The 25,476-nt window shown below is 39.1% G+C and overlaps 1 protein-coding gene and 1 long non-coding RNA gene across 12 annotated transcripts in view; one reads left to right on the top strand and one right to left on the bottom strand.

The window, feature by feature from the left end:
- Positions 1-3,147, bottom strand: part of LOC148125096 (uncharacterized) — a 38,310-nt gene extending 35,163 nt beyond the window's left edge. The window contains exon 1 of one of the 2 annotated variants that reach the window (XR_015744528.1): positions 3,056-3,147. This is a non-coding gene — a long non-coding RNA (uncharacterized LOC148125096). Of the gene's footprint in view, positions 1-2,931 lie in introns of both variants that reach the window. The other variant, XR_015744527.1, reaches the window with a different exon arrangement.
- A 135-nt stretch (positions 3,148-3,282) lies between these two features.
- The window catches only part of PDK3 (pyruvate dehydrogenase kinase 3), a 72,194-nt gene continuing 50,000 nt past the window's right edge, over positions 3,283-25,476 (top strand). For all 10 annotated transcript variants that reach the window (XM_087938194.1, XM_087938196.1, XM_026721316.2 and 7 more), the window contains exons 1-2: positions 3,283-3,714; positions 24,279-24,420. In XM_087938194.1, the coding sequence (XP_087794320.1) occupies positions 3,609-3,714; positions 24,279-24,420 (248 nt within the window). In that variant the 5' untranslated portion in view covers positions 3,283-3,608. The remainder of the gene's footprint in view (positions 3,715-24,278; positions 24,421-25,476) is intronic.

Below are 25,476 nucleotides of genomic sequence, written 5' to 3'. Positions count from 1 at the left end.
GCAAATGAAATAATAACATCATTAGCCAAGAAAATAAAAATCAAGCAATTAGGGGAGATAAAGAGATATCTAGGTTTGAATATATTGAGAACACAGAAAGGTTTTAGGATATCTCAGGAAGATAAGATATCTAAATTGCTAATAGATTATAAGATGGAACTTTGTAAGCCTGCAAAGACTCCAATGAGTCAGGATATTTGCAAAATGGATACTCAAAGTCCCAAATGTGATAAGGAACTGTATCAATCTTTGATTGGTAGCTTATCATATATTAGCAATTGGTCAAGGCCAGATATTGCTTTTAGTATTAATCAGCTGGCACGACACAATGATCCGCTTCAATGTCACTGGATAGCATTGAAAAGAATCCTAAGATATCTTAAAGGAACATTACACCATGCACTGTATTTAGAACCAAAAGGTGATCTCATATTGAGTGCTTATGCAGATGCTAGTTTTGCAGCAGAAAGAGATACTAGAAAGTCGACTTCAGGAACAGCCATAATGCTGGGTAAGACATTAATAGGCTGGAAGTCTATAAGGCAACAGCATATAAGTTTGTCTACTATGGAGGCAGAATTCTCCTGTTTATCTTTATTGTGTACTGAGTTGATTATGTACAAACAAATGTTGAAGGATATGGGTATAACTGTAAATTACCCTGTAGTTGTACATGAAGATAATCAGGCAGCAATTCAAATGGCCACTAATATTGCAGTTAAAACGAGAAGTAAACATACAGATTTGAGGTATCTTAATGTAAGACAATCTGTACAGAGTAAATTGATACAGCTGGAGTACTGCATGTCGGAGGACAATGTAGCTGATCATTTTACTAAAGCCCAAGGTGCTATTAAGCATCTAGAGAGTTGTGAAAAATATGGGTTTAGAATGTAAAGGCATTACATATTTATATCACCCAAAAGGGGAGAATGTTGGGTATATGGATACACCAACCAGGTTTGGGTTGAATAAATATGTAAACCTAGGATTAAGTGGCTATGTAGCTTTAAGCAAGAAACTGCAATGTCATTGTGGGTGCGGTTGCAGGCAGTAAATAAAGGTAGGAAGGGAAACGTAATAGACCCTGCTTCTGGATGCACCTGGTTCTGTTCCTGGTCTGCTGCCTGTTGGAACGTCTGTCTGCTTACTCTGGATGGCTACTGTGCCAGATACCATTTCAACTGAACACAAGGATTGTTTGCTTGGTGAGCTGAGGATTCAGCGTTGTCTTTGAGAGAAAGGTATCGGGATGAGAAGATTTACAAGCAGATAAGGACATTGTATTTACTGTTAATGGACTTGATAACTGGATGGATATACTGGATAATGATATATGGACTGAATGACACTTCTTAATCTCTGTGTGCAATAAATAACTATTTTATAACTACAAACAGTGTTTTTGTCTCCAGTGTGTGTATACTCTTGGGCCCAGCCTCTCTCTCATTTGCCTGCCTGGCTTGACTGCTGCTGCACACTCTGCTAGGGGGTTTATCCCCAAACACTAACAACCGGCTTGATCCACAAAAACACACTGAGACATAATAGAGACCCAGAAGATGAACAGACCTATGGAACAGCTGTCCTGCCCTACACAAAAGGTACTGCAGACAAAATTAGTAAGATACTACACAGACATCACATCAAGACTGCCTTCAAAACAGATAGAAAAATAGCAGCCATCCTTAGAAACCCCAAAGATAAAATTGACCTGGAAAACCAAGGCATATACGAAGTCCCCTGTGCATCATGCCCTGCCACATACATTGGACAGACCAATAGAAGAATAAGTACCCGCCCGGATGAACGCAAAAATGCAGTCAAAAAGCTGGAACACACTTCCTCACTAGTCCAACACATGGAAGCCACAGGTCATAGCATCAACTACAATGGCACCAAAACCCTAGCCACTATAGAAAACCACAGCCACAGAATCATCAGAGAAGCCATAGAGATTGAAAAAAGACCTGAAAGCATGAATAGAAGAGATGATTCCACCAGACTGTCAATCATTTGGAAGCCTGCACTCACAAACAAAAAAATCTCCACACCACTAGCCAGACAAACACCTGGGCACAAACAGATCCCCCCTGATGCCTCCAGCTCAAACACACCCCAACCAGGCACCCAGATGAAACTTAGCTTCCTAACAAATGATAGCTGTCCATTTACCCGGAGCCAAGCTGCACAAAAGGCCTCCAATAAAGGAACACAATGTTGCCAACCAATCAAGACACAAAAAGAGCCACTAAACAGACAGAAGATATTAGAAACACCAATCAAGCAGAACACAGCAAACTCCAAGGCCAATAAACACAGACCTAGATTCCCAAACAATCAGGATGAAGAAAAAACCATTCTGGCACAGCAATAGGCTGCCCCAAATTTAAAACTGAAACAACTGTGGGGGCCTGACTCACAGACGGACACAACCAGAAGCCTGATGATGGCAGATGAGATTCTGCCGAAATGTTGCTACAACTTTAAAATGACGTGGGAAACACTACAATGACGTGGGAAAATACCCGAACAAAGCTGAATGCCGTGTGTGTGTGTGTGTGTGTGTGTGTGTGTGTGTGTGTGTGTTATTCAGCTTTGTTCAGGTATTTTCCCACGTCATTATAGTTGTGCTTTTAAAGTTGTAGCAACGTTTCTGCAGAATCTCCTCTGCCATCATCAGGCTTCTGGAAGCCTGGTGATGGCAGATGAGATTCTGCCAAAACATTGCTACAACTTTAAAAGCACAACTATAATGATGTGGGAAAATACCCGAACAAAGCTGAATACATATATATATTATTGCAATCATTATCACTGCTTATTTGGATAATAAAAGTTACTAAACGAATTCAAATATTTCAATGGACTTCGCAATTAACTTGTACATTCTTCTCCTCCTCCTCCTAAGGATACAGTTGAACTTAGTACCTCTTGTTTCCCAACGAGAGGCTTCTGAAGACAGAGAAAACGGGAGAAGAACTTCAATTAAGAATCAAAAGAACATGGGTTCATTTATACGTCAGTTCCGAGCATTCGAACACTTCACTTTCACCTTCAAATCCCACTAGAGGCCCAGTACGCTACCATTTGCTTTTGCGCTTGCGCTTTCTTTTGGGTGTCATGGTTATAGTAGGCGGGGCTTCGTTAGGTGGGTGGGCATTCAGAAAAGCATGAGGGCCGGTGGATGTTGGCTTTTTATTATCCAGTCAGAAGATTAGGTGCGCGTGGAGGGCGGGCGTTTCTTCAATAGCCAGCGACGACGGGGCGGGATGAGCAGCTAGAGATGGGTGGAGGAATAACACGTCCTCTCGCTTTCTCTTGTAAGTTACGATGAGGCACGGAGAGTGGAGCGGCGACAACAGCAACTGTTGCTGATGATGGTGCCTCTCCAGTGCGTTCGACTGGCCGTGGGGACCTATTAAGCCGTTGTGACAGTTGCGAACGTCTTCCCGCCCACTCCTCGCGCTGTTTATGTGCGTGAGCCTCCGCGCGCCTCGCCAGACGGTTGCTTGCCAGGTTCGACCAGGGCCCTGTCGACGTCCATCGTAGTGGCGGCCTGGCATATCCGCAAACCTAACGCGCTTCCTCAACTCCAGTAAGGAACCATGCGGCTATGTGGGGCGCTTCTAAAAAGCCCCATTCCCAAACAAATCGAATACTACTCTCGCTTTTCCCCGTCGCCGCTGTCTATCAAGCAGTTCCTGGATTTCGGTGAGTGATCAAACGGCACCTGTGCAGTCACAGTGCCGCGTACGTTCTACCATCTTCTCTCCTCCGCCCAACTGAGAATTTTTGTTTTAGTCTGACTGGAGAGAAAGATCTCTAGGATACTCCCTCTCTGTTGTGTGTGACGTCATCAATGTTGGGTAGGGGCTGGAGACAAGGCAGTGGAGCAACGGCATATAGCTTGGGTAGGGTCTACTGAATGAGTAGAATATTAGTTTGGGAAATCAAGATGGTTTGGAACCTGCTGCAGGAAAACAAGCTCAATAAATGGTATTTTTCTCTGCTACAAAGAGTGCGGAAAGCTCCCAGATCTTCTTATACATCAAAAACTGCTTCTATGTTCTCCATAGGTCTCTTGTCCAGAGAGTAAACTGAAAGTAAAAACAAATATTCCTTTATTTAGTCAGCACTGTACATCTTGAAACTTATTTCATAGGCCTGTTCGTTATTAAATTTTATTAAATATTAAATTATTAAATATTGAATTCCTAAATCTTGTCCTTCCAGCTGCATGCTTTTGCAAGTTCACTGCTACCCTGGCCAAAGTAGGCAATCATACTTTTCCCCAGGCCTGCAAAGCCTGGATTAGAGCTAGTGCTACTTGTATTTTCAGTATTGTGCTAGTTATGCAACAGTCTTTAATCATGAATCTTATATACAAGTTTGGTGATTCAGTGTATGCAATGTTGTATTTGTGCTCTGACCCTACAATACTTGGGTGGCAGTATAGCAGCTGTTCATTTGAGGAAATTTGTAAATCAAAGGAAATTGGAGTACAAGGAGAACGGAATTCGGGAGAAACTGAAATGGATTGGCTTTCAGGACAATTTTTATTTGAAGGATTATTTGAATTATATTTGGTTTCAAAGTGAGAATATAGTGAGCAGCCTGATTTCAACTTTGAACCTATTTGACTTACATGAATATTACATTGTTTTTAGCATTTTGATATAATGTGCAGAAATGAATTTACTTTGTGCGATGTTGTGAAGTACAATTCAAAAATTACTTGTATTGATTACCATTCAGATGTTTTAAACCAGGGGTCTCAACCTGGATTTCTTCAAGGGCAGGATCAACATTGTAGTTCTCCCCCATGGGCTGGCGGGAAGGGGAGGGAGACAGGAAGAACACCTCCTGCAGCACTCTGCGGGCCAAAGTGGGGGGGCATGTGAGGCCTCCCTGTGCCCCGTTTTGGTCAGCAGAGTGCTGCAGGAGGCTGTCCAGGCAAAAAAAGGGGCACGGGGATATGCATGTGTCCTCCCACCCCATTTTGGCTGCCAGAGGCATTGTGGGCCAGTTCTATTTCCACACTGGCCCTGCGAGCCAGATTTAAGCACCACAGGGGCTGGATCTGGCCTGCGGCCCTTGAGTTTGACATCCCTGTTTTAAACACAGCTAAATGGAAAACAATTTGTTTTGCCTTAAAATACACAAGTGATGTAATTTTATAAATTTATCTGTTTCTCTATAATTTACAGTGTCTGTTAATAATTTATAAAAAATCCTAGTTTATGTCTATCATATTTTCCATATGTTGATTTAAGAATGTCCATGTCCCAGCATCACTATAACATAGACTGATTGGTGGACCAAAAATTTAGATGAGAAAAATATTCACAACTTCATTTTCACTATTGTATTTTAAGCATTTAAATACATCTTTTGCAGAAGGGACTCACCAGCTTCTCAAAATCCTTTGCACAAAAACATTGAAAATTCTTGACCTAAATATAATTCCTACATATTTTGTTCCATAGTTCTTGTCACATCAGGTTAGTCTAGTGCAGGGGTCTGCAACCTTAAACTCTCAAAGAGCCATTTGGACCCATTTCCCACAGAAAAGAAAACACCGGGAGCCACAAAACCTGAGTGGGCATGGCCAACTCAATTTCACTCCCACCCAGTCACATGACCCCAGCCACGCCTACCCAGGTTTTGGGGCTCCTGGTGTTTTCTGTGGGAAATAGGTATCTATCTTTTTCTCTGTGTGTGTCTCCTCTGTGTGTGTGTGTGTGTGTGTATATGTGTGTGTGTCTGTCTGTCTCTGTCTCTCTCTGTCCCCCCTGGGAGAGGGAAGGAACCACTGAATTGGTACTGGATGGTGGGAATCTGACTTCCAGAGAGAGAGAGAGAGAGAGAGAGAGAGAGAGAGAGAGAGAGAGAGAGAGCGCCCTTCCCAGCCATTCTGCATCCATGTGCAAGAGCAGGTTGCTGCAAGAATATGTGTTTGGGTATAAAAGACAGCTCTCCCCCATTTAATCTTTGTATTTGTGTGTGTGTGTGTGTGTGTGAACATGCGTGTTTGCACAAGAACAGACAATCATGTAACTTGCCCATGTAGGTGCAAAGCCACTTATCTGAGACAAATCAGACACATGAACAATTCTTGTGTGCTGGCAAGGTCTGGTGGGCCAGGCACAGATAGAGACAGATCATTACTCATCCAATACTCAGTCTCCAGGATAAGCCAATGCACAAATGGAGTGACAGGAGCTGCAGCATCTCTGAAGCAGATCAGGTAGAGGGCAACCAAGGAGAGCGCTGGCAACCTTTCATCCAAGGCACAACCCCAGTGCTTGGCCACAGGCCAGGAGAAATGTGCATATCTTGAATCTGCACACTGGTCGTTCTGGTGCTGCTGCTGCAGCTTAGGAAGCCCATCGAGGATGGCATACTAGTAACACGCCGATCATCAGCTGGGAGGCGGGGCATCACAGCAACTGACATCCAGGAGGTGAGAGCAAGCTGCCAGAAGAAGTGCCCACCTCCCAGAACAAACAGGGAGAGAAGGAGGAGAGCAGCTGGACAGTTGGGGGAGGCTTCTTGCGCTGCGAAAGAGGTGGTTGGAGACCGAAAAAGAGTTGCCTCCAGCTACCCCTTTTTCAGTGCAAGAATCCTGTAGCTGCCGCTCCGCTTCTCCAATGGGCCGGTGCATGTTGTGCTTTTTTCAGTGGGGCTGGAGAACACGCGGCAGTCACACGCTTCTTGCAGTGAAAATTACTGATCTCTGGCTTTACTCTGCTTCTCCAACAGTCCAGTGCCTCCCTGTTTTATGTGCCGACTGCTCGGACTTGCCGGGCCTGGCACATAGAACAGGGTATGCTTTTTTTGGTGTAGCTGCTGGACTCCAGCCGCACTGAAAAAAGCACTCAGCAGCTGCAGGCATCTCATGACAAGGGGGGGTGAGAAGCCCAGGGACATCCGCCCACTGATCTGCTGGCTGGGCCAGGCCAGGCTGGAAGAGCATGTCTGCCGGGAGAAGGAAGAAAGCATGCTCTGGGAGGGCGGGCAGGCAGGTGGATCTCCCAGGGCTGCTGCACACGCGCATTGCCTGTGTAGTGGCTGCACACACAGTGCGCATGTGCAGCAGCCCCGGGACATCCGCCTGAGCTGCACTGCGGCTGCCACATGGTAGGAAAAGCTAGGAGAGCGACCAGGAAATATGAGTGACAGGGCGACCAGGTTGGGGTCATGGTCAGCCAGGAGTCGCCACCGGTTCAGCAACTCACGCCAAATCACCGCTACCGGTTCATCTGAACCGGTTGAATACCACCTCTGGTATGTTCACTGCTTAGGTTATTTATAAAAATAAGGCAGCACGTAAACAAAAAATGTATTTATGAAAAATTTTGAGGAATAAGAAATTAATCTTTTAAGAGGTTACAATACTTTTGTGATAGAAATAAAATAGCTAAGTTGTATAATACATTAATATTCATTTCTGTGTTCAGAATTCTTGGAAATCAGAAACTAAAACACTTTTATTATCTAAATGGAGTGCGTATAAGTAAAAGTAGAGCTATTTGGAAAGGCTTCAAACTCCAAGTGTCTTTAGTACTAATATAATCCAAATGTAAAGCTTAGATTAAATATTAACCAGCCACATTTCACTTCTGAAGAGTTTTTTTGCTGTAAAGGATGCAAAGGTACTAAAGTGGCTAAAATAATTCTATTAATTTTAGTACATTTATTTTAAAAATATTGTATTTAGTAGTGCCATCAACAATGAAACTTTTGCAAAATGTACCAGTCAAAACTACTGAAAATTTCTGAAAAGTATTCAGTTCATATTGCATATATTGAAAAACTTGTCTTGTTTAATTTTATGAAATAAAACATATTAAAATACTAGTAATTTCTCTGATTTGGAAAACAAGTGTGACAAAAGAGACCATAACCATTCATAAATATTTTTCCAGATCAGATCCTATTTTATAATATGAACCAGGTTGTCCCCATGTTAAATTCTTTGTGCTTAGATTGAAAAATGATCTCCAGTTGTAGAATACATCCCAATTTGATTTGTGATTATTACAATATAAAAAGTAGGAAATTCTGAAAGCTTAATGATTTTCATTAGTAAAAACTTCACCTGCTGACATAATCTGGGGAGCAGAAGTAGTTGAAAATGATAAATGGCATAGATATTTAGTGGATGCCTGTAGCTACTCACTATACTATACATGTACAAATATCATATGATTAGAATTGAAGCCTAATTCTTATTGTGTCTTAAAAGAATATCCTTTAGTGGTAGGTCTGTGCAGGATTCAAAGTCAAAAATGTGTGCAGTACCTGTCTACAACTCTTTAAGCCAAGCATGACTTCCTGGAATAGCCTGCCAGTGTTGAGGGCAGTTTCATGATCCTTGGAAAAGAAGCTGCTGTTTCAAGGAGTTGCAAATAGGTGCTACATAAGCACCCCTTATATACTCCAAAGTTATCTTTTTATTTCGAATCCAAAGTGCCACTAGTCCTTCTGAATGATAATGAACAAATTGTATATGTCAGTTTAATATTGCTCTTGGTTGTATGATCACAATTGGTAACAAACATTCTTGGTTGTCAAATGAGGTATTTAGCAAAATTCCCAGCTCTTTCATTTGTTAGAAAATAGTAGGTAACCCATGATCCATTGGGTCATCTGTTCAGATTTATTTATTTACCTACCACTTATGCACCCCTTACCCTCTCCATGCTTCCTTGTACCATCATACACTTACCTACTTACTGGCCTGGGACTTCCAACTTCCTTTGACTTTCCTTGTGGGAAAGTTGACAGAAAGCATTAGAAATGATCACGTTACCATAGCCCTAGATTTCAGACACCTTCTTTAAGTTAGCCTATTGAAGTATCTTGTTTTAAAAACTGTTGCCCCGAGATGCACCATTTTGCCAAATGGAAGGTTACAAACAAAGTTATAGTAGCATATAGATAAGTTCATAATTATTTGGTTGGTGATGTCAGCCAGATCTCCAGCATGGATTTTCCTTTGATGCATGCTGGCTATCGGCTGCCATAGAAATGGGGAGGAGAGGTGGAGTTTGGGAAGTGGGCATTGGAGTTTGGGAAGTGGGCTGGTGTGATGAAGACCCATGTGAACTAAAAGGGAGATTTGGTCTCAAGAATTACTGCGGTGCTGAATGGAGTTGTTTACACCCAGTCAAGGCCAACCATCCTAGAACTCCAGATGGATGAAAGCACCTGAAGATGTGCTGCACATGATACTATGCAGGACATGGATTGGACCTTCAGCCTGGGTCTCTGGGGGGAGGGATTTGGGGAAACTTTGCGCTTTTTGGATGAGAACTTGCTTTCCTTTTGCCACTACCATTTCAAAGTCAGAAAAAAGTACTTCTCTACTTCAATGGAGTTGTTTTTTTTCCCCTTCCCTGACAGGTGACTACTAGCTTTTGTGTAAATTTTAAATAAATTTGATATAGCAGTTAATAAAGTCTGATAAGCTAAAATTAAATCCTAGAAATAGTTTCTGTTTGTAGGTAATCAATCTGATTGGATTCAAATCATGAAGTGAATACTGGATGGAGTTATAAGAGCATTATTTTAGTTCATTCATGGGGATCATCTTGGAGTTATGACTTCTGCTAAGCAATTGGAGGAAGCCATGACTAAGGGCTCCTTTGCCCATTTCTGGTATACATGGCAGTTATGAACATTCTTGGACTTGGGTGCCCTCATGATAGCAATTCTTCAGCTCATATTTAGGCTATTGCAAATGCTTGACATAGGCCAGTCCTTCAAAATGACCTGGAAACTCCAATTGGTGCAAAATATATCATCTTGATTATTAACAAATAGCTATTTTACACTTGTGCTTTGATCACTGTACTAGCTATTACAGTTCCAGAACAAATGAAGATATTGGTATTAATACATAAAACTCTACTCAACTCAGAAGCTTACAATCCATACTATAAAGAGAAGTTACAGACTACTTGTACTTTCTAAGTCAGGCCTGTTAAACTGGTGGCCCATGGCTGTATATGTCACACACAAGCCATGTCCACTCTGGCTCCCAAAAGGCAAAAATGTTGCGATACATCATGATCCAGCCTGTGTTTGACACTGTGTTCTAAGTGCTCTGTGGCTAATTACTCATTGAAAGCACAGCTATTATTAGAACGTTTAGAACACAGATATAAAACCTTTCAAACCTGATATTTTTCTGGCTTTCTGTGTTCTGATGGCCAACATCCAAAACAGCAGTTCTGAGTTTATGTGCTAATCCTGTATATTTTTGCCTGTTCTGTGTATTTATCCTAAGAAGATATTCTCAGAGTATTGCCCATGATGAAAGTAGGAAACTAAAACTATGCCTCTTCGTTAACAGCTTCCATCTTATGGAGCCATCTCTATGAGATAGCCATTTGATCCATTGATTGAATGTTCTTTTTAATTTTAAAAACTTTTATTGAAATTAAAATATTAAAATACACATATATCTATAAAAAGAAAATAAGTTGGTACAATTCATCATTCTCTGACAGTACAAAAACAAATCTTGGCTATATTCATACATTCCAAATGTTCATCCATTTCAACAGGTTCTCATTAATCATATACATATACAACATGAGAGAAAAGAAAAAAAATCAACTTATTTTTAACCCATACCTTTCATATTTCTACTGTCTATCCATTGATACCAATTGTTCTAAGTTGCATAATACTCCCAGTCTTCCTTGTTATTAAGTTCTATGGTGAGTCTGGGCATTCGGAAATTTTTCGGATTATTAAACAATCTGACAGTAAGTTAGACATTTTCCAAGCTTGTGCTAGTGCAATTCTTGCTGCTGTAATAATATGCATAGTCAAATATTTAATCTTTTTGGGGGTATTTACGCTTAATGATTCCCGGAGAAACAATTCAGGCTTCAACTCTATTCGACAGTGGATGATTTTGTTTAGCCATTTTTGTATTTTAATACAATATTTTTTAATTTCCAGGTATAGCCACCAGACATGGAAAAAAGTACCTTGCGCTTGTTTACATTTCCAACAGTTAGGGTTTAGGTTGGGATACATCTTTGCAAGCCTTGTTGGGGCTAAATGCCAACGGTAAAACACATTGGTTTTCTTTGTATACTTTGTTAAAGTATAATTTTCATTCCACATTTTTTCCCAATCTTTGAATATTGTGTCTGAAATTTTTGGACCAAGCTAACATTGGCCCTTTTACTATCTCCTCTTCAAAGTCAAAATTTAATAAATAATTGTATATTTTTGGTAGTAATTTCTCTTCAGGTCCCAACAAGAATTTGTCTATTTGAGTTGCGTCCAATTCAAATCCATATTACTCTAAAAATCTTTTTTGTATTGCAAATGTAACTGGAGATATAGCTACCAGTCTATATTTACTCCCTGTCCTTTTAATTCTTTGTTGGTTTTTAATATTTCTTGATTGTCCAAAATTTGATTGTATCTGACCATTTTACTAATATCTCAATGTGTTGAGATGGATCATTGCCTCCATAGTGGATAACCAGCCTGGGATTTTAATATAATGTTTTTTCCTAATTTCCTCCCAGGTCTGAATCAGTGACTCTCGTAAGATATGTCTATGAAAGTACAAGTGTTTCTTATTTCTGGCATCCAAATGGAGGCATGCCACCCCATCTGGATGTCATATCCTTCCAAGGTCAGAATTCTCCTATTCTATAAATTAATCCATTCCCTGATCCAAACTAAGGATGCTGCTTTGTAATAAGTCTGTCATGCTGGGAGTCCAAAGCCACCTCTACTTCTACTATTCTGTAGATAAATTAATTTTATCCACTCTTTTTTCCTGACCATACAAATTTCATGATTGTTTTATTTAACTCTAAAGAAATTTTCATCTAATTTTATGGGGATCGTTTGAAATAAGTAAAGCAATTAGTGTAGCATATTCATTTTAATTTTTGCAATTTTCCCTAATAATGAAAGCTGTAGTTTCCCTCATCTGTCCAGGTCTTTTCCAATTTGTTTAACAATTTTGTATAATTATCTTTTTTTAATGCTGAACACCTTGCCCTTAATCAAGCGCCTAAATATTTCACCTTTTTTACAATTTGGAGCCCCATTCCTTCTAATTCTCCTTTCTCTTTTGCAGTTACATTTTTGACTAGCATTTTTGTTTTTTCCTTATTAATTTTAAGGCCCTCTACCTCCCCATATTTCTCTATCTCTTGCAACAATTTAGGTCTAGATTCTAGTGGGTCCTCAATAAAAAATACCATATTGTTTGCAAATGCCTGTAATTTGTATTCTTGTTTAATTTTGGTTCCTTTTATTTCCGTGTTTGATCTAATTCTTAATAATAATGTCTCTAGGATCAGGAGAAAAAGTAGAGTTGACCGTGGGCATCCCTGTCTGACTCCTTTCATTATCTTAAATGGATTTGTCATCTCCCCATTTATTATTACATTTGCTTTTTGAGTGGAATAGACCAATTGTATCATCTTTTCAAATCTCTCTCGGAACTTCATATTTTTAATTTGTAGAATCATGAATTCCCAGTTCACGTTATCAAAGGCTTTTTGGGTGTCCAGAAAAACAAGAGCCTCTTGTCTTCCTGGATGAGCCTCATAATACTCCAATATATTAATTACTATTCTTGTATTATTCCTTATTGGTCTCATTGGGAGGAATCCATTTTGATCTGCATGTATATTTCATTTAATAGTTTTTTCACCCTTTCAGCCATAATATTCATGAATATTTTATAGTCGGCATTCTAGAAGAGAAATTGGTCTATAGTTCTTAATTTGTTTGATATCTGTACCCTGTTTTGGAATCAAGGTAATATATCCCTCTTTCCATGATTCCAGTAGCTTTGCCTCTGTCAAGACCTCATTGCAAATTTCCAATAATAATGTTTCTGTCAACTCTCCCAAATTCTTATAAACTTCCCCTGGCAATCCATCCGGTCCTGGGATGTTATTATTTTTTTGTTTTTGAATTCTTCTTTTAATTCAGTTAATGTTTTTTCCTTATTTAATAGTTCCCTTTTTTCTTCAATTAATGGGGGCATAGTTTCTCCTTTCAATATTCATTTATTTTTCCATTTGCTATCTCTTTCTGTGTATAAAGATTTTCAGAAAACTCGTGTAATTTTCTTTTTCTTATCAATACTGGTTTCCACAATTCCATTCTCATCTTGTAGCTAGTGTATTAGTCTTTTTCCTTTCCTTTTTTTAATTTATAGGCCAACCATCTCACTGGTTTGTTCGCATGTTCAAAATAATTTGTCTTGCAAGTTTTAAATTTTTTGTCAATTCTTTTTGATCCAAAATATTCAATTTATGTTTTGCTAAGGCCAATTTGTTTTTAATTTGTTTTCCCAGGTTCCATTTGAAGTTTTTCTTCTAAATATTTAATTTCCTCAGATAATGTATTGTGATTTTCCATATTTCTTTTTGCAATTTAGGCTATTGTTATCCCCTTTAAATATGCTTTCATGGTGTCCCACAGATTTTGTAGTGAGGTATGTAGTTTTTTTTTTATTCTTTATTAAAGAATAGCTCCAATTCTTTTGAAATCTTTTGGATATATGATTTTTCTTTTAAAATGTGTGTGCTTAGTCTCCATCTACCTCTCTTCCTTTTTTGTCCTTTCCATATTATTTTAAGAGGGTTATGGTCAACCCAAGTATTTGACATAATCTCTATTTCAATATTTTTAACTAGGTGTCTATTTATCCAGGCCATATCGATTTTTGACCAGGATTTGTGAGGATTAGAATAGAAGGTGAATTTAGTTTCTCCTGGGTTTAAGGTTCTCCATAATAATAAATTTAATTCATCCGACATTTCAAAAATGGTTTTGGGTAGTATATTCCTTTTTTGTTTGTTTTTTGATCACTAGCATCATCTTTTTTAATGTCCACTATTTCATTATAGTCACCGATTAGACATACATTATCATTCCCTATTTATATAATTTTATCATACACATTTTTATAGAACTCCCTTTGGTTTTTATTAGGCACATATATAACAACTAATAATATATTTTCCCCCTATTGTTAATTAAACTATCAATATTCCTTTTGTGTCCGTATATACTGGTTTAGCTGTTATCCCTTCTTTAATGTATATTGTCACTCCTCCTTTTTTCTCTTCTGCCAACGTTGAGTAAAGTTTCCCCAATTTATTGCACTGTAAATATGTCTCATCTTGTTTTTTAATGTGCACCTCTTGGAGGCACACAATATCCCATTTTTGTTTTACTAATTTAGAAAATGTTTGTCTTCTTTTTGATGGTGAGTTTAGCCCGTTAACATTAATAGATATTAGTTTCAGTTCTTCTTCCATTTTTTATTTTTGTTCCAGTTGCTGCATTCTATTCATCCTAGTTTCTCCTTGAGTCCTCATTCTTACTCCTTCCTGACGTTCTTTCTCCTTGTTGTTCTTCTTTTCTTGCTCTTTCTCTCTGTTCTCCTATCATCTTGATTCACCAATTCTAACTCCTCTCTGCTACTATATTCTTCCTCTGGTCTAGCTAATTGGTTGTGGAGATCCAAAATGTCGATTTTGATCTTTTTATCATTCTAGGAGACCAGCATTCCTTCCAGAGTAATTCATTGGAACAGAATATTTCTCTTGTTTAATTGGGTTGCTAGAAAACAGTAGTCCTTCTGTTGTTCGCAGACTCTTCTAGGGATTTGTTTCAATTTAATTATTTCTTCCCTTTGTACCTCATTGGCTCTTCCCTTTGAACTTATATATAATGTCCCTGACTTTTTATGGGCAAACCTTATGTGTACTTCTCTTGGAAGTCTCTGGCATCTGGCATAGCTTGTGTACACTCTGTAGACTTCATCTGATTCATTTAAAATTTCCAGCCTATCCCTCTGAAGGGCTTCTGCAATCAATTCTGCCATCAGTATCACCAGATCCTCTTCCTTTGTCTCTGTTACGTTCTGGAACCCCAGGAAAAAATGAGGCCCGATCCATCTCTAAATGTATCAAGGATTCTTCCAGGTCTTTATTCAGCCCTGTCATCTTCTGATCCACCATTTCTATTTTTTTCTCAGTTTGTTCCATTCTACACTGCTCAAAAAAATAAAGGGAACACAAAAATAAGACATCCTAGATCTGAATGAATGAAATATTCTTATTAAATACTTTGTTCATTACATAGTTGAATGTGCTGACAACAAAATCACACAAAAATTATCAGTGGAAATCAAATTTAGAAACCCTTGGAGGTCTGGATGTGGAGTTACATTCAAAATTAAAGTGGAAAAAAACACTACAGGCTGATCCAACTTTGATGTAATGTCCTTAAAACAAGTCAAAATGAGGCTCAGTAGTGTGTGTGGCGTCCACGTGCCTGTATGACCTCCCTACAATGCCTGGGCATGCTCCTGATGAGGTGGCGGATGATCTCCTGAGGGATCTCCTCCCACACCTGGACTAATGCATTCCCCAACTCCTGGACAGTCTGTGGTGCAACATGACGTTGGTGGATGGAGTGAGACCTGATGTCCCAGATGTGCTCAATTGTATTCAGGTCTGGGGAACGGGTGGGCCAGTCCATAGCATCAATGCCTCCAGCCACATGAGGTCTAGCATTGTCTTGCATTAGGAGGAACCCAGGGCCAACCGCACCAGCATATGGTCTCACAAGGGATCTGAGGATCTCATCTCGGTACCTAATGGCAGTCAGGCTACCTCTGGCAAGCACATGGAGGGCTGTGCGGTCCCCTAAAGAAATGCCACCCCACACCATTACTGACGCACTACCAAACCGGTCATGCTGGAAGATGTTACAGGCAGCAGAACGTTCTCCACAGCGTCTCCAGACCCTGTCACATCTGTCACATGTGCTCAATGTGAACTTGCTTTCATCTGTGAAGAGTGCCAGTGGCGAATTTGCCAATCTTGGTGTTCTCTGGCAAATGCCAAACGTCCTGCATGGTGTTGGACTGTAAGCACAACCCCCACCTGTGGATGTTGGGCCCTCATACCACCCCTGTGGAGTCTGTTTCTGACCGTTTGAGCAGCCACATGCACATTTGTGGCCTGCTGGAGGTCATTTTGCAGGGCTCTGGCAATGCTCCTCCTGTCCCTCCTTGCACAAAGGCGGAGGTAGCGGTCCTGATGCTGGGTTATTGCCCTTCTATGGCCTCCTCCACGTCTCCTGATGTACTGGCCTATCTCCTGGTAGCACCTCCATGCTCTGGACACTACGCTGACAGACACAACAAGCCTTCTTGCCACAGCTCGCATTGATGTGCCATCCTGGATGAGCTGCACTACCTGAGCCACTTGTGTGGGTTGTAGACTCCGTCTCATGCTACCACTAGAGTGAAAGCACCACCAGCATTCAAAAGTGACCAAACCATCAGCCAGAAAGCATAGGAACTGAGAAGTGGTCTGTGGTCACCACCTGCAGAACCATTCCTTCATTAGGGATGTCTTGCTAACTGCCTCTGCTTTCCACCTGTTGTCTATTCCATTTGCACAACAGCATGTGAAACTGATTGTCAATCAGTGTTGCTACCTAAGTGGACAGTTTGATTTCACAGAAGTGTGATTGACTTGGAGTTACATTGTGTTGTTTAAGTGTTCCCTTTATTTTTTTGAGCAGTGTATTTTCAGTTATTTTCATTCTTTCCTCGTTTTTCTGGATCACTTCTTGGATTGAGCTCATCCTGTTGTCAAGTTTAAGTATCTCTTTTTTTATCTCTCCCATTTCCGATTTTATTTCTCCATGGTGTTTTGACGTGTTTTCCTGTAGTTTAACCATCGTTTCCTGTATTGTCAACAATGTGGATTGCATCATCTGCTTACTGGGAATGGTATTTGCTTTTTCAGTAGTAATCATTCCTTTGATTAGTCATTGGCTTGATGTGGATGGGTTCAATATTGACACTGTTGATGTGGTTTTCTTTCCTGTTTTCAGGGTTGTGATGCTGGTCATCTCTTATAATTTTATGCTGTTCTCCTAAGATTTTGTATATGTTCTCCCATATTACCATCCACTTTAATTAATATGCTCTATACTATGGATTCCTATAGTTTATATTACTCTCTTTCTATTCTATATAATTCTATCTTTCAGGGTAGATATCAATAAATATTAATAGATATTACTAAACAGTACCAGCAATTAATAAATACAGTAACTATTAATAAATATAGTTAATATCAATTAGTAAGTGATGAATACTAAAGATACTAGGTATTAATAAATAGAGTAAATACAATAAATACAGTTAATAGTTAATAATAAATATAAGTAAGTCAATACACCAAAAGATATATATTAGCAGTAAATATTACTATATTATAAATATACCTACAATTCTAGTTTCTTATATGAGGTCTTAAGTATGTATATCTAAAGAGAGTAGAGTATAAGTTTATATAAATGTAATTTGTATAGTTAACACTAAAATATATAAAATCTACTTACAATCTGTCCTTGAAGTTGCAACTGCTGCACCATCACTCCCACAGTCATGCGATTGCATTTCAGGTGCTTGATAGCAGGCTTGCATTTATAACCAGTTGCAGCATCCTGTGGTCCTGTGATCATGATTTGCAATGTGGGTTTTGTTTTATTTTTTTGCTTTTTTTCTTCATTTAACAACCAGATGATTCATTTAACAGCCAAGATGACTTGCTTGAACAGCCATTATAAAATGGTTGTAAAATCAAGTCAGGTCATATGGTGACCTGCTTTATAACTGCAACAACTTACATCCAAAATTCCAGACTCTATTGTGATTGTAAGTCAAGGACTAGCTATTAGATGGTGCCCTTATTCATGCTAGGCTAAATAGTCTCCTATGAAGAGCATATTAAAATGCTGAAGAAATAACTAGGGATAGTCTAAGGAAATGCATGTGCAAGCATGTCATAAAAGAGAAATATTGGCTCCTATTATTGGATATCTAAAACACAAATCTTCTGCTTCAGTACAATTACGGCTTTGTTCAGTTCCTAAACAATTTGTGTTGACAAGTTAAGTGTGCCAAATAATCAGTATCTCTGCTTAAGGTGAAAGATAACCTATCTAGCAAAGTGAAATGAATTAAGAAGTTTTCAAGTACACTTGTTTCACCCAAAATCTTAAGACAGCAAAATTTTAATTGGACTCAAGAGAAAATCAGTCTAATTCTACTTCTATTAGAGCATTAATAGTTTAAAACTGTAAACCTGGAAACTCCTTATAAATAAATAGCTGAGTGCCACTAATATCTAACCCGGATTGTTGACTTCAAATTCTTTAAAAGCTGCAGAGACATAATTATTAACAGATCGACTTGCTGATTTAGCAATTGCAAGATATACTTGGGGTTTTTTAGTAGAAGCCTTCTTGTTTGAACAGATCAACAGGCAGAAGATTAGAAACAGAGATCTAGATATATAAAGGACGTTACCTGTTTGTATGTTCCTTTTTTAATAAAATGTTTTTATTTTATTTCAAAGTTAAAATACAAAATCAAAAAAGGAAAAAAAACTACAAAGCAAAGATAAAAGCAAAACAAAAAAGTATATAATATATCAAACATTCACATAAAATACTCATAATGTCCTCCCTGGTTGAATATTGATAAATATGTTACAGAATAATAATTATTCTTTCTTTGTCTATTTGATCTGTTTCTTTTCATTGTCCATCTGATTAAGAACCTTAAAGCATTTCCTAGAGAATATCAATACTTTTTGTTTAGTTTATTTTGATTTCTGTTATGATATACTTATTAATGAGTTTGAGCAAGTTCCTGAATACACTGAATTAATGCCAATAGGCAAAGATTCATTTATCAATACATTAAGTAAAACCAGAACATTATGTGATCAATTCCAACAGTGCTATCTTTAAAAAGCGGTCTGGAAGAGAATTAACTATTTTAGCTTCTTCCGGAATGTCAGTACTTTAGGGCAAGTCTGATTTTCAGTGGAAGACTACATTATGGCATTGGGGCCATAATGGAGAAGCACCTCCTTCTTGTTTCCCCAATTTTACAGTACTTGAAAATTACTAACAAATTTGCCTGAGGAAATGCATCAGGAATGCATCAATTCTGGCTCGAGGTAGTTCTGAAAAGATACCAGTCCTTAACATCTTTATAGAATTAAACTAGCAGTTTAAATTGGACCTGAAAAGGTAGTAGTTATTAATAAGTTTGTGTGTATCTTATATGTATCAATTCATTTGTAAGGGGTTCTTAACACTGATTGTATTCTGGCAAAATTCTTCTTGCAATATGAAAAGCTTGAGATTTTATGGAAGAGAATAGTTTAGAGCAGGGGTGTCAAACTCAAGGCCCAGGTGCTTAGAACTGGCCCATGGGGCCACCCTGGAAACAGCGAAAGACCAGCCCATGGTGCTTCTTCCAACAAAAATGGAGCTTGGGAGGGACACATACAATCCCCCCAAGCTCCGTTTTCACTGGCAGAGGGCTTCAGGAGGCAGTCACACCCGAAAACAGACATCGAGCTGGCCATGCCCCCCTTCCCAAGGACAATCAACCCTGATCCTGCCCTCAATGAAATAGAGTTTGACACCCCAGTTTAGAGCATTGTCATTATAAAGTTTGACTCCTTGTGATGAGAGGACTGACATGCCTAATTAAAAGAATAGGTCCTTATTCTTTTCAGCAGACCTATTAATTTCAGACAGATCATAATATATTAAATCATTTTTATTCTTTCCAGCACAACGGAATGTTGGAAAAAATATATATGGCTCAGAACTCAGTCAATAGGATAGCTTTCAAAAAGTGAAAAAAAAATGGGGTCAAATTTGATATGGGAAGAGAAATTGGTAAAAGAAAGCCTAAATTCAAAAATGGCCAAAATTCCAGGAAGTTCATTTGGTGTGTTGCTGCCTCTTCCATTCTCCTTCCCTCCCTTCTCCCTCCTGGGCATTTGATGCAGATTAGAGCATATTCAAGCAGTCCCATCATGCTTCCATTGCACACACATACCCACAAAGAGAAAAGATACAGGAGGGGAGAGCAGAAACATGATTGATTACACATAAGCAATATACATGTACTGACCCTGATTAATATTTGAGGAGGAAATGCACATGCACACATAAAGACAACATGTGACTTTATTATGCAAAAGAAGCGGAGCCATTGTTGGTAAGTAATTAAGAAGAATTCTAGAATTCACGATCTGCATATTTTCCTAATCTTTATACAGCTAATTCCATGGAAGAACCTGACCTGTATTTTAACATCACATTTTAATTTTAACAAAAGTTTTCTAGTTAAAAGAAAAAACCCTCAATTATGGACAAGCACAAACAATATATTAATATTTTAGGTTCATATTTAAAATAAAACATTGCTAAATTATAGCAAGCCATTATTAGTCATAATTTAAAAGAGCAAAGGAAAACGTATACATAAAAAATAACTAACTGGGTTGTATCCTGCCATTGTGCATTTATCTGTGAACAGATGCTGAACAATATGCTGTTGGACTGATTATAATGGGACTGCCTTAAAAAGTATGACCTTGATTGTGCCAATTGCACTAGACTTAAGGGTTTTTCAAATTGCAAATCTTAGTTATTATATGCATAGCAATGCTTTTAACATTATTTCCTGGGCTGCAAGAACATAAGTTAATCAGTACCTTGTGACTATGACTAATGTATTTGCAATCTTACTTTTCCAGAAAATGGAATACTGACAAGCTCTTTAAGGTAAAACATAGGTCTGAGTTCACATGGCCTTTTTCAATATTACTATGGTGGTGTCTGCTATTAAAGAGGTGGGTGAGAGGAATGCAAGTGGATATAGTCTCTATTATGAAATCTAAATGTCTGACTTTATACTGTATAACATGGTTAAATTTCCCTATAGCAGGGGTGTCAAACTCACATCATGGTGGTGTCACATGATGTATCGGGACTTTTCCCCTTCTCGAAACCAGCCATGGGCATGGCCAGCGCATGATGCATCCACCCACAGGCTGGGAGTTTGAGAACCCTGCTTTATAGGAACAGTGAATAAATTTTAAGGGATTTTTGATAATTTGAAGATAGCATTACAGTCCAATATCCACTTGACTGGGAACAAGCCCTATTAAGCTTACTTCTTAGCTGAGTGCATAAGATTATACTTTAAAGTCATAACAAGGTTAAAGCTAAAGGCTCATTAAAATTCATGAGGATGAGGCACATAGTACAAGCCTAAATTATCATTAATTTCAAAGGAAATATTTTAGGAAATTAACTTTCTGAAGTGTCCCTAACATTTTAAGACTGTACTTTTTCCAAACAGCAGATTTTCTTTTATCGCATTTTTTTTCAACCCAGAACTATTGGTTTATCTGCAAACATGCAGAAGTACATGGATTTTGTTGCTATATATAAGTATGTGCACGGTCAATAGTCTAATTATTATTGTAGAGAAATTGAAGAATGAATTAACCTATCTAAAACTCTCCACATACAAAATCATCTGCATAAAGACAAAAATAAATATTGTACTATTAAAATCTTCTAATATTTGTTTTGAAAAGTAATTTGAACCACATATTTGTTGTTAATCTTTAGAGTTATATCCTGAATGTGAATTAACACAGATGAAAGTATATAAACAATATATGATGATGGACCCAGTCTTCATCAGAAGCAAATGGAAGCTAATTACAGAATTATCCTAAATTTATCTAGCTTTTGAGAACTTCAGGAGAGGACCTTCTTGTGATCCTATTAGTACATTAAATAGAAAATAAAATTCTTGATATACAGGATTAGAAGTTCAGAACTTTGTGGCTGTGCTATTGCACTCAGTTGCTTTAATAATTACATTGGGTGGCATGATGGTTCCTTGGTTAAGATGCTTGGCTCTTCAGTTTAAAACCAGCCCAGGTTTGAGACCTGAGTGTCATGCAATGGGGTGAGCTCCTATTATATGCCCCAGCTCCTGCCAAACTAGCAATTTGAGAGCATGCAGATGTGAATAAATAAATAGATACCATTTCAGTGGGAAGGTTTCTGAGTTCCATATTTTCATGCTGGCTACTTGATGATGTTGTTGAGCTGTGGTGGCACAGTGGTTAGAATGCAGTATTGCAGGCTAATTCTGCCAGCAATTCAGCAGTTTGAATCTCACCGGCTCACGGTTAACTCAGCCTTCCATCCTTCTGTGGTTGGTAAAATGAAGACCCAGACTGTTGGGGACAATATGCTAACTGTACACGGCTTAGAGAGGGCTGTAAAGCAGGGGTCACCAACCTTTTGAACCTCAGGGATCACCAAACTCATACTTTTAAATCCCGAGGACCACTAATATGATTTTTTAAAATATAATAATATATTTAATATAATAATTTTTATATTAAATACAAATATTAAAAATTATGTGTGTGTATGTGTGTGTGTGTGTGTGTGTGTGTGCGCGCGCGCGTGTGTATACACACACACACACACACACTTATAACTGTGGCTGCCTGGAGTTAGGGGAGGGAAGGAGGGCCAGGCTGCTTTCATCCCTCCCCCACCTGCACCTTCCAAAGAGACAGAAGAGCAAAGGGGGGTCTGAGCTGAGGGGCCTCAGGGCAACTGCTGCTGGGAGAAGCAGAGGCAGAAAGGGGGCTTTGCTCTCTTTGGGGGGCAGCGTCTGTGGGCTGCCCCTTCAGGGGCTTCTCAGCAGGCAGCTTCCTGCAGAAGGACTGCTGCCCTTGGTGATTAATTGGGGAGGGAGGGGGAGAAAGTGGGGGCTCCAGGATGGGGATGCCAGGGCTCTTCCAGCCTCACCTGGAGGCAGGCAAGAAAAGGGGTGGTGGTTGACACCTTCACCTCCCAAGAGGAGAGTTGCTTTCCTCCATCAGCCCTCCATCTGCCGCTTCTGCTGTTCCTCACCTCTCCTGACCCGGGAGGGGAGCCTGGCACTGTTTCCTCCCTGCCCAATGGCTGCACCCTCAGTGGGAGAGAACCCCAGAGCCCGGCAATGGCCGATCTGCTCCTCCCAAGTGCTGTTTCCCTGCCGTCTGCCTCGCAGAGCGGGGGATGAGAGAGGTTCCCCCTCCAGCCAAGCTATCAGGCACTCTTTGAGAGAGACAAGAGAATCAGCCAGAGTCACTCTTGTCTCTTGAGAGCCCGGCCAGTTTCTCATGCCGCTTCAGCTACAGAGACAACAGTTCGCAGGGGCCGATTTAGCATATGCAGGGTTAGGGTTGACTCAAGCTGTTTCTCTCTGCTGCACTACAGATGTGGCAGGACACGAGGGGCTGCCTTGGCGCCACCAGCTGCCGTAAATATACCGTGGCGAAGGGAGATGCAAATGTGAGTACTTCTTCCAGCCACCACTGCTTCAGCCCGCAACCCTCCCCTCACGACAGCACCATTAGCTCATTCCAGCCACCATGGGCCGGTCCCATATTTCAGAGTGTAGTCATCCCGATGGAGGAACTGCTCTGGGATGACCAAACAGCAGTTCTGTGACTACTACAGCTCTGGAATATGGGACCAACTTTCCCACCAACATTAGCAAGTCACCCCAGGGTGGATTTCCCTCCCCCGCCATTGGTCTTACCTTCCAGTTGCAGCTCACATGACACTCTACTCAGTCTCAAGGTTTGCTCTCGGCTGAAGGGTGGGAGGCAGCAGGTGGGCGGGCCAGGTGGGCGGAGCAGCCTTGTTTTCCCATATGGCCCAGATTAATTGCTTTCGGGGGCTATTTCGCTGCTATTTCTCTGTGGACCATCAACATTTTGCCACGGACCGCCAGTGGGCTGCGGCCCCCTGGTTGGCGACCACTGCTGTAAAGCACTGTGAAGCAGTATATAAGTTTAAGCACTATTGCTATTGTCAGACAACGCAAGTTCCCTTGTCTGAGAATCAGAGCTGAGTACCCTGCTTCTTGAGTTGGTCATGACTGGACAGATGAAATCTTTAAACCTTTAGTAGATATGTGACATATGGTAAGAAATTCTTATAGCTGATGATTTTTTTGTAGTTGATAATTCGGATGGAATTGCAATGCATGTTTATATATTACATATCAGATTTAATGACTGAAGTTCATTATATTTTCCAGGTCTTCATCCTTTACAACATGACATAATTGGTGTCACAATAGAAGCTGCAATAAAACAGCCATAGCCATGAATGTTAAGCTTGATATAGAATTCTTATAATCAGATTGAAATCATATTTAGTAACCAAGAAGAAAACTTATAATCATAAAGTGCTATCCTGATAAATCATATTTTAATATCTTATTTACATTATCTAAGAATGTTTCAAGAACATGAAAACATAAAATTATTTTCTTTCCATAGGGCGTGATAATGCATGTGAGAAAACATCGTACATGTTCCTGAGAAAAGAGCTTCCTGTGCGACTTGCTAATACAATGAGAGAAGTAAATTTGTTGCCTGAGAACTTGTTGAATAGGCCTTCTGTTAAGCTAGTACAAAGTTGGTAAGTGCTCATTAAAATAATAGCAGTCAAATAAACATGAGCTACACAACAAAAATTAGTTATGGCATATTTTATTTGCTTATGATTAATTCAGTAGCTGTGTTTCTGTTCTGTTCTATACTTGCCTTGAATACACCTTCCTATGTGCATTTTTATTTCTTTTAGGCAAGCTCAATTCACTTTTTTCCTGACCTCGTAGAAATTATTCCCTGTTTTTACTATTCCCCTAATTTTCTGTTTTTTTTAATATGCCGCAACACATTTAAAATAATTTTGTATATATATGTATCAACATTAACAAATTTATGTAATTTTATAGTGTAAGATTATACAATTTTAATTGTGTAATTTTATGATATAAGACTAAGGTTATCCTTTACCACTGAAGATAATTTATATTATCTTAAGTTGACCTTTCTTTAAAATATTTTCCTATATAAGTCCTTGCTTAATGGTAACTTAACTGGTAACTTAACAATTGTCCAGCTTAATAGCCTTGGAAAGGATGCTTTAAGACCTGTAAAACACTTTGACCATCACAAAGCATGTAACACACATGTCATGTCAGTGTGATGTGGATGCTTAGCAACCTGTTCTAAGTTATGGGCATTACCAATGCTCAAATCATGTGATAACACTCATGTTATAGTTCTCTGTTACAGAAGCCTATACAAATAATATTGGAAATATTGGTCTCTCATATTGCAAAATTATGATAGCTATGATTGTTATCTTGGTTAACTTTTGTGCAAAAAGAAATCACCCCAATTTGGATACTTGTGACATTCTTTATTTGCATTGAAAAATTGTTCTATCGATCAGAGCCTTCCATTTCTCCTACTCCATGTTGACTAATTTTTTTCAGCAAAAAGTTGTCCATCCTTAGGGGGTACGTTTACAGTTTCACTAGCTTCTGGGAGAAGCTGATTTCTTTATTTCTTTTTCCAAAATAATTTTTATTAAATCATAGAATCAAAGGGCTGGGAGGGACCTTAGAGGTCTTCTAGTCGAACCCTGACAATTCCAGGAGACAAGCTGTTCATTGATGATTGTTTT

The sequence above is a fragment of the Pseudonaja textilis genome, chromosome 8 (genome assembly GCF_049901715.1).
Source record: "Pseudonaja textilis isolate UNSWEBS1 chromosome 8, rPseTex1.2, whole genome shotgun sequence".
Lineage (NCBI taxonomy): Eukaryota > Metazoa > Chordata > Lepidosauria > Squamata > Elapidae > Pseudonaja > Pseudonaja textilis.
Note: the sequence above shows the minus strand (reverse complement) of the source record. Positions and strands in the feature narration are given on the sequence as shown.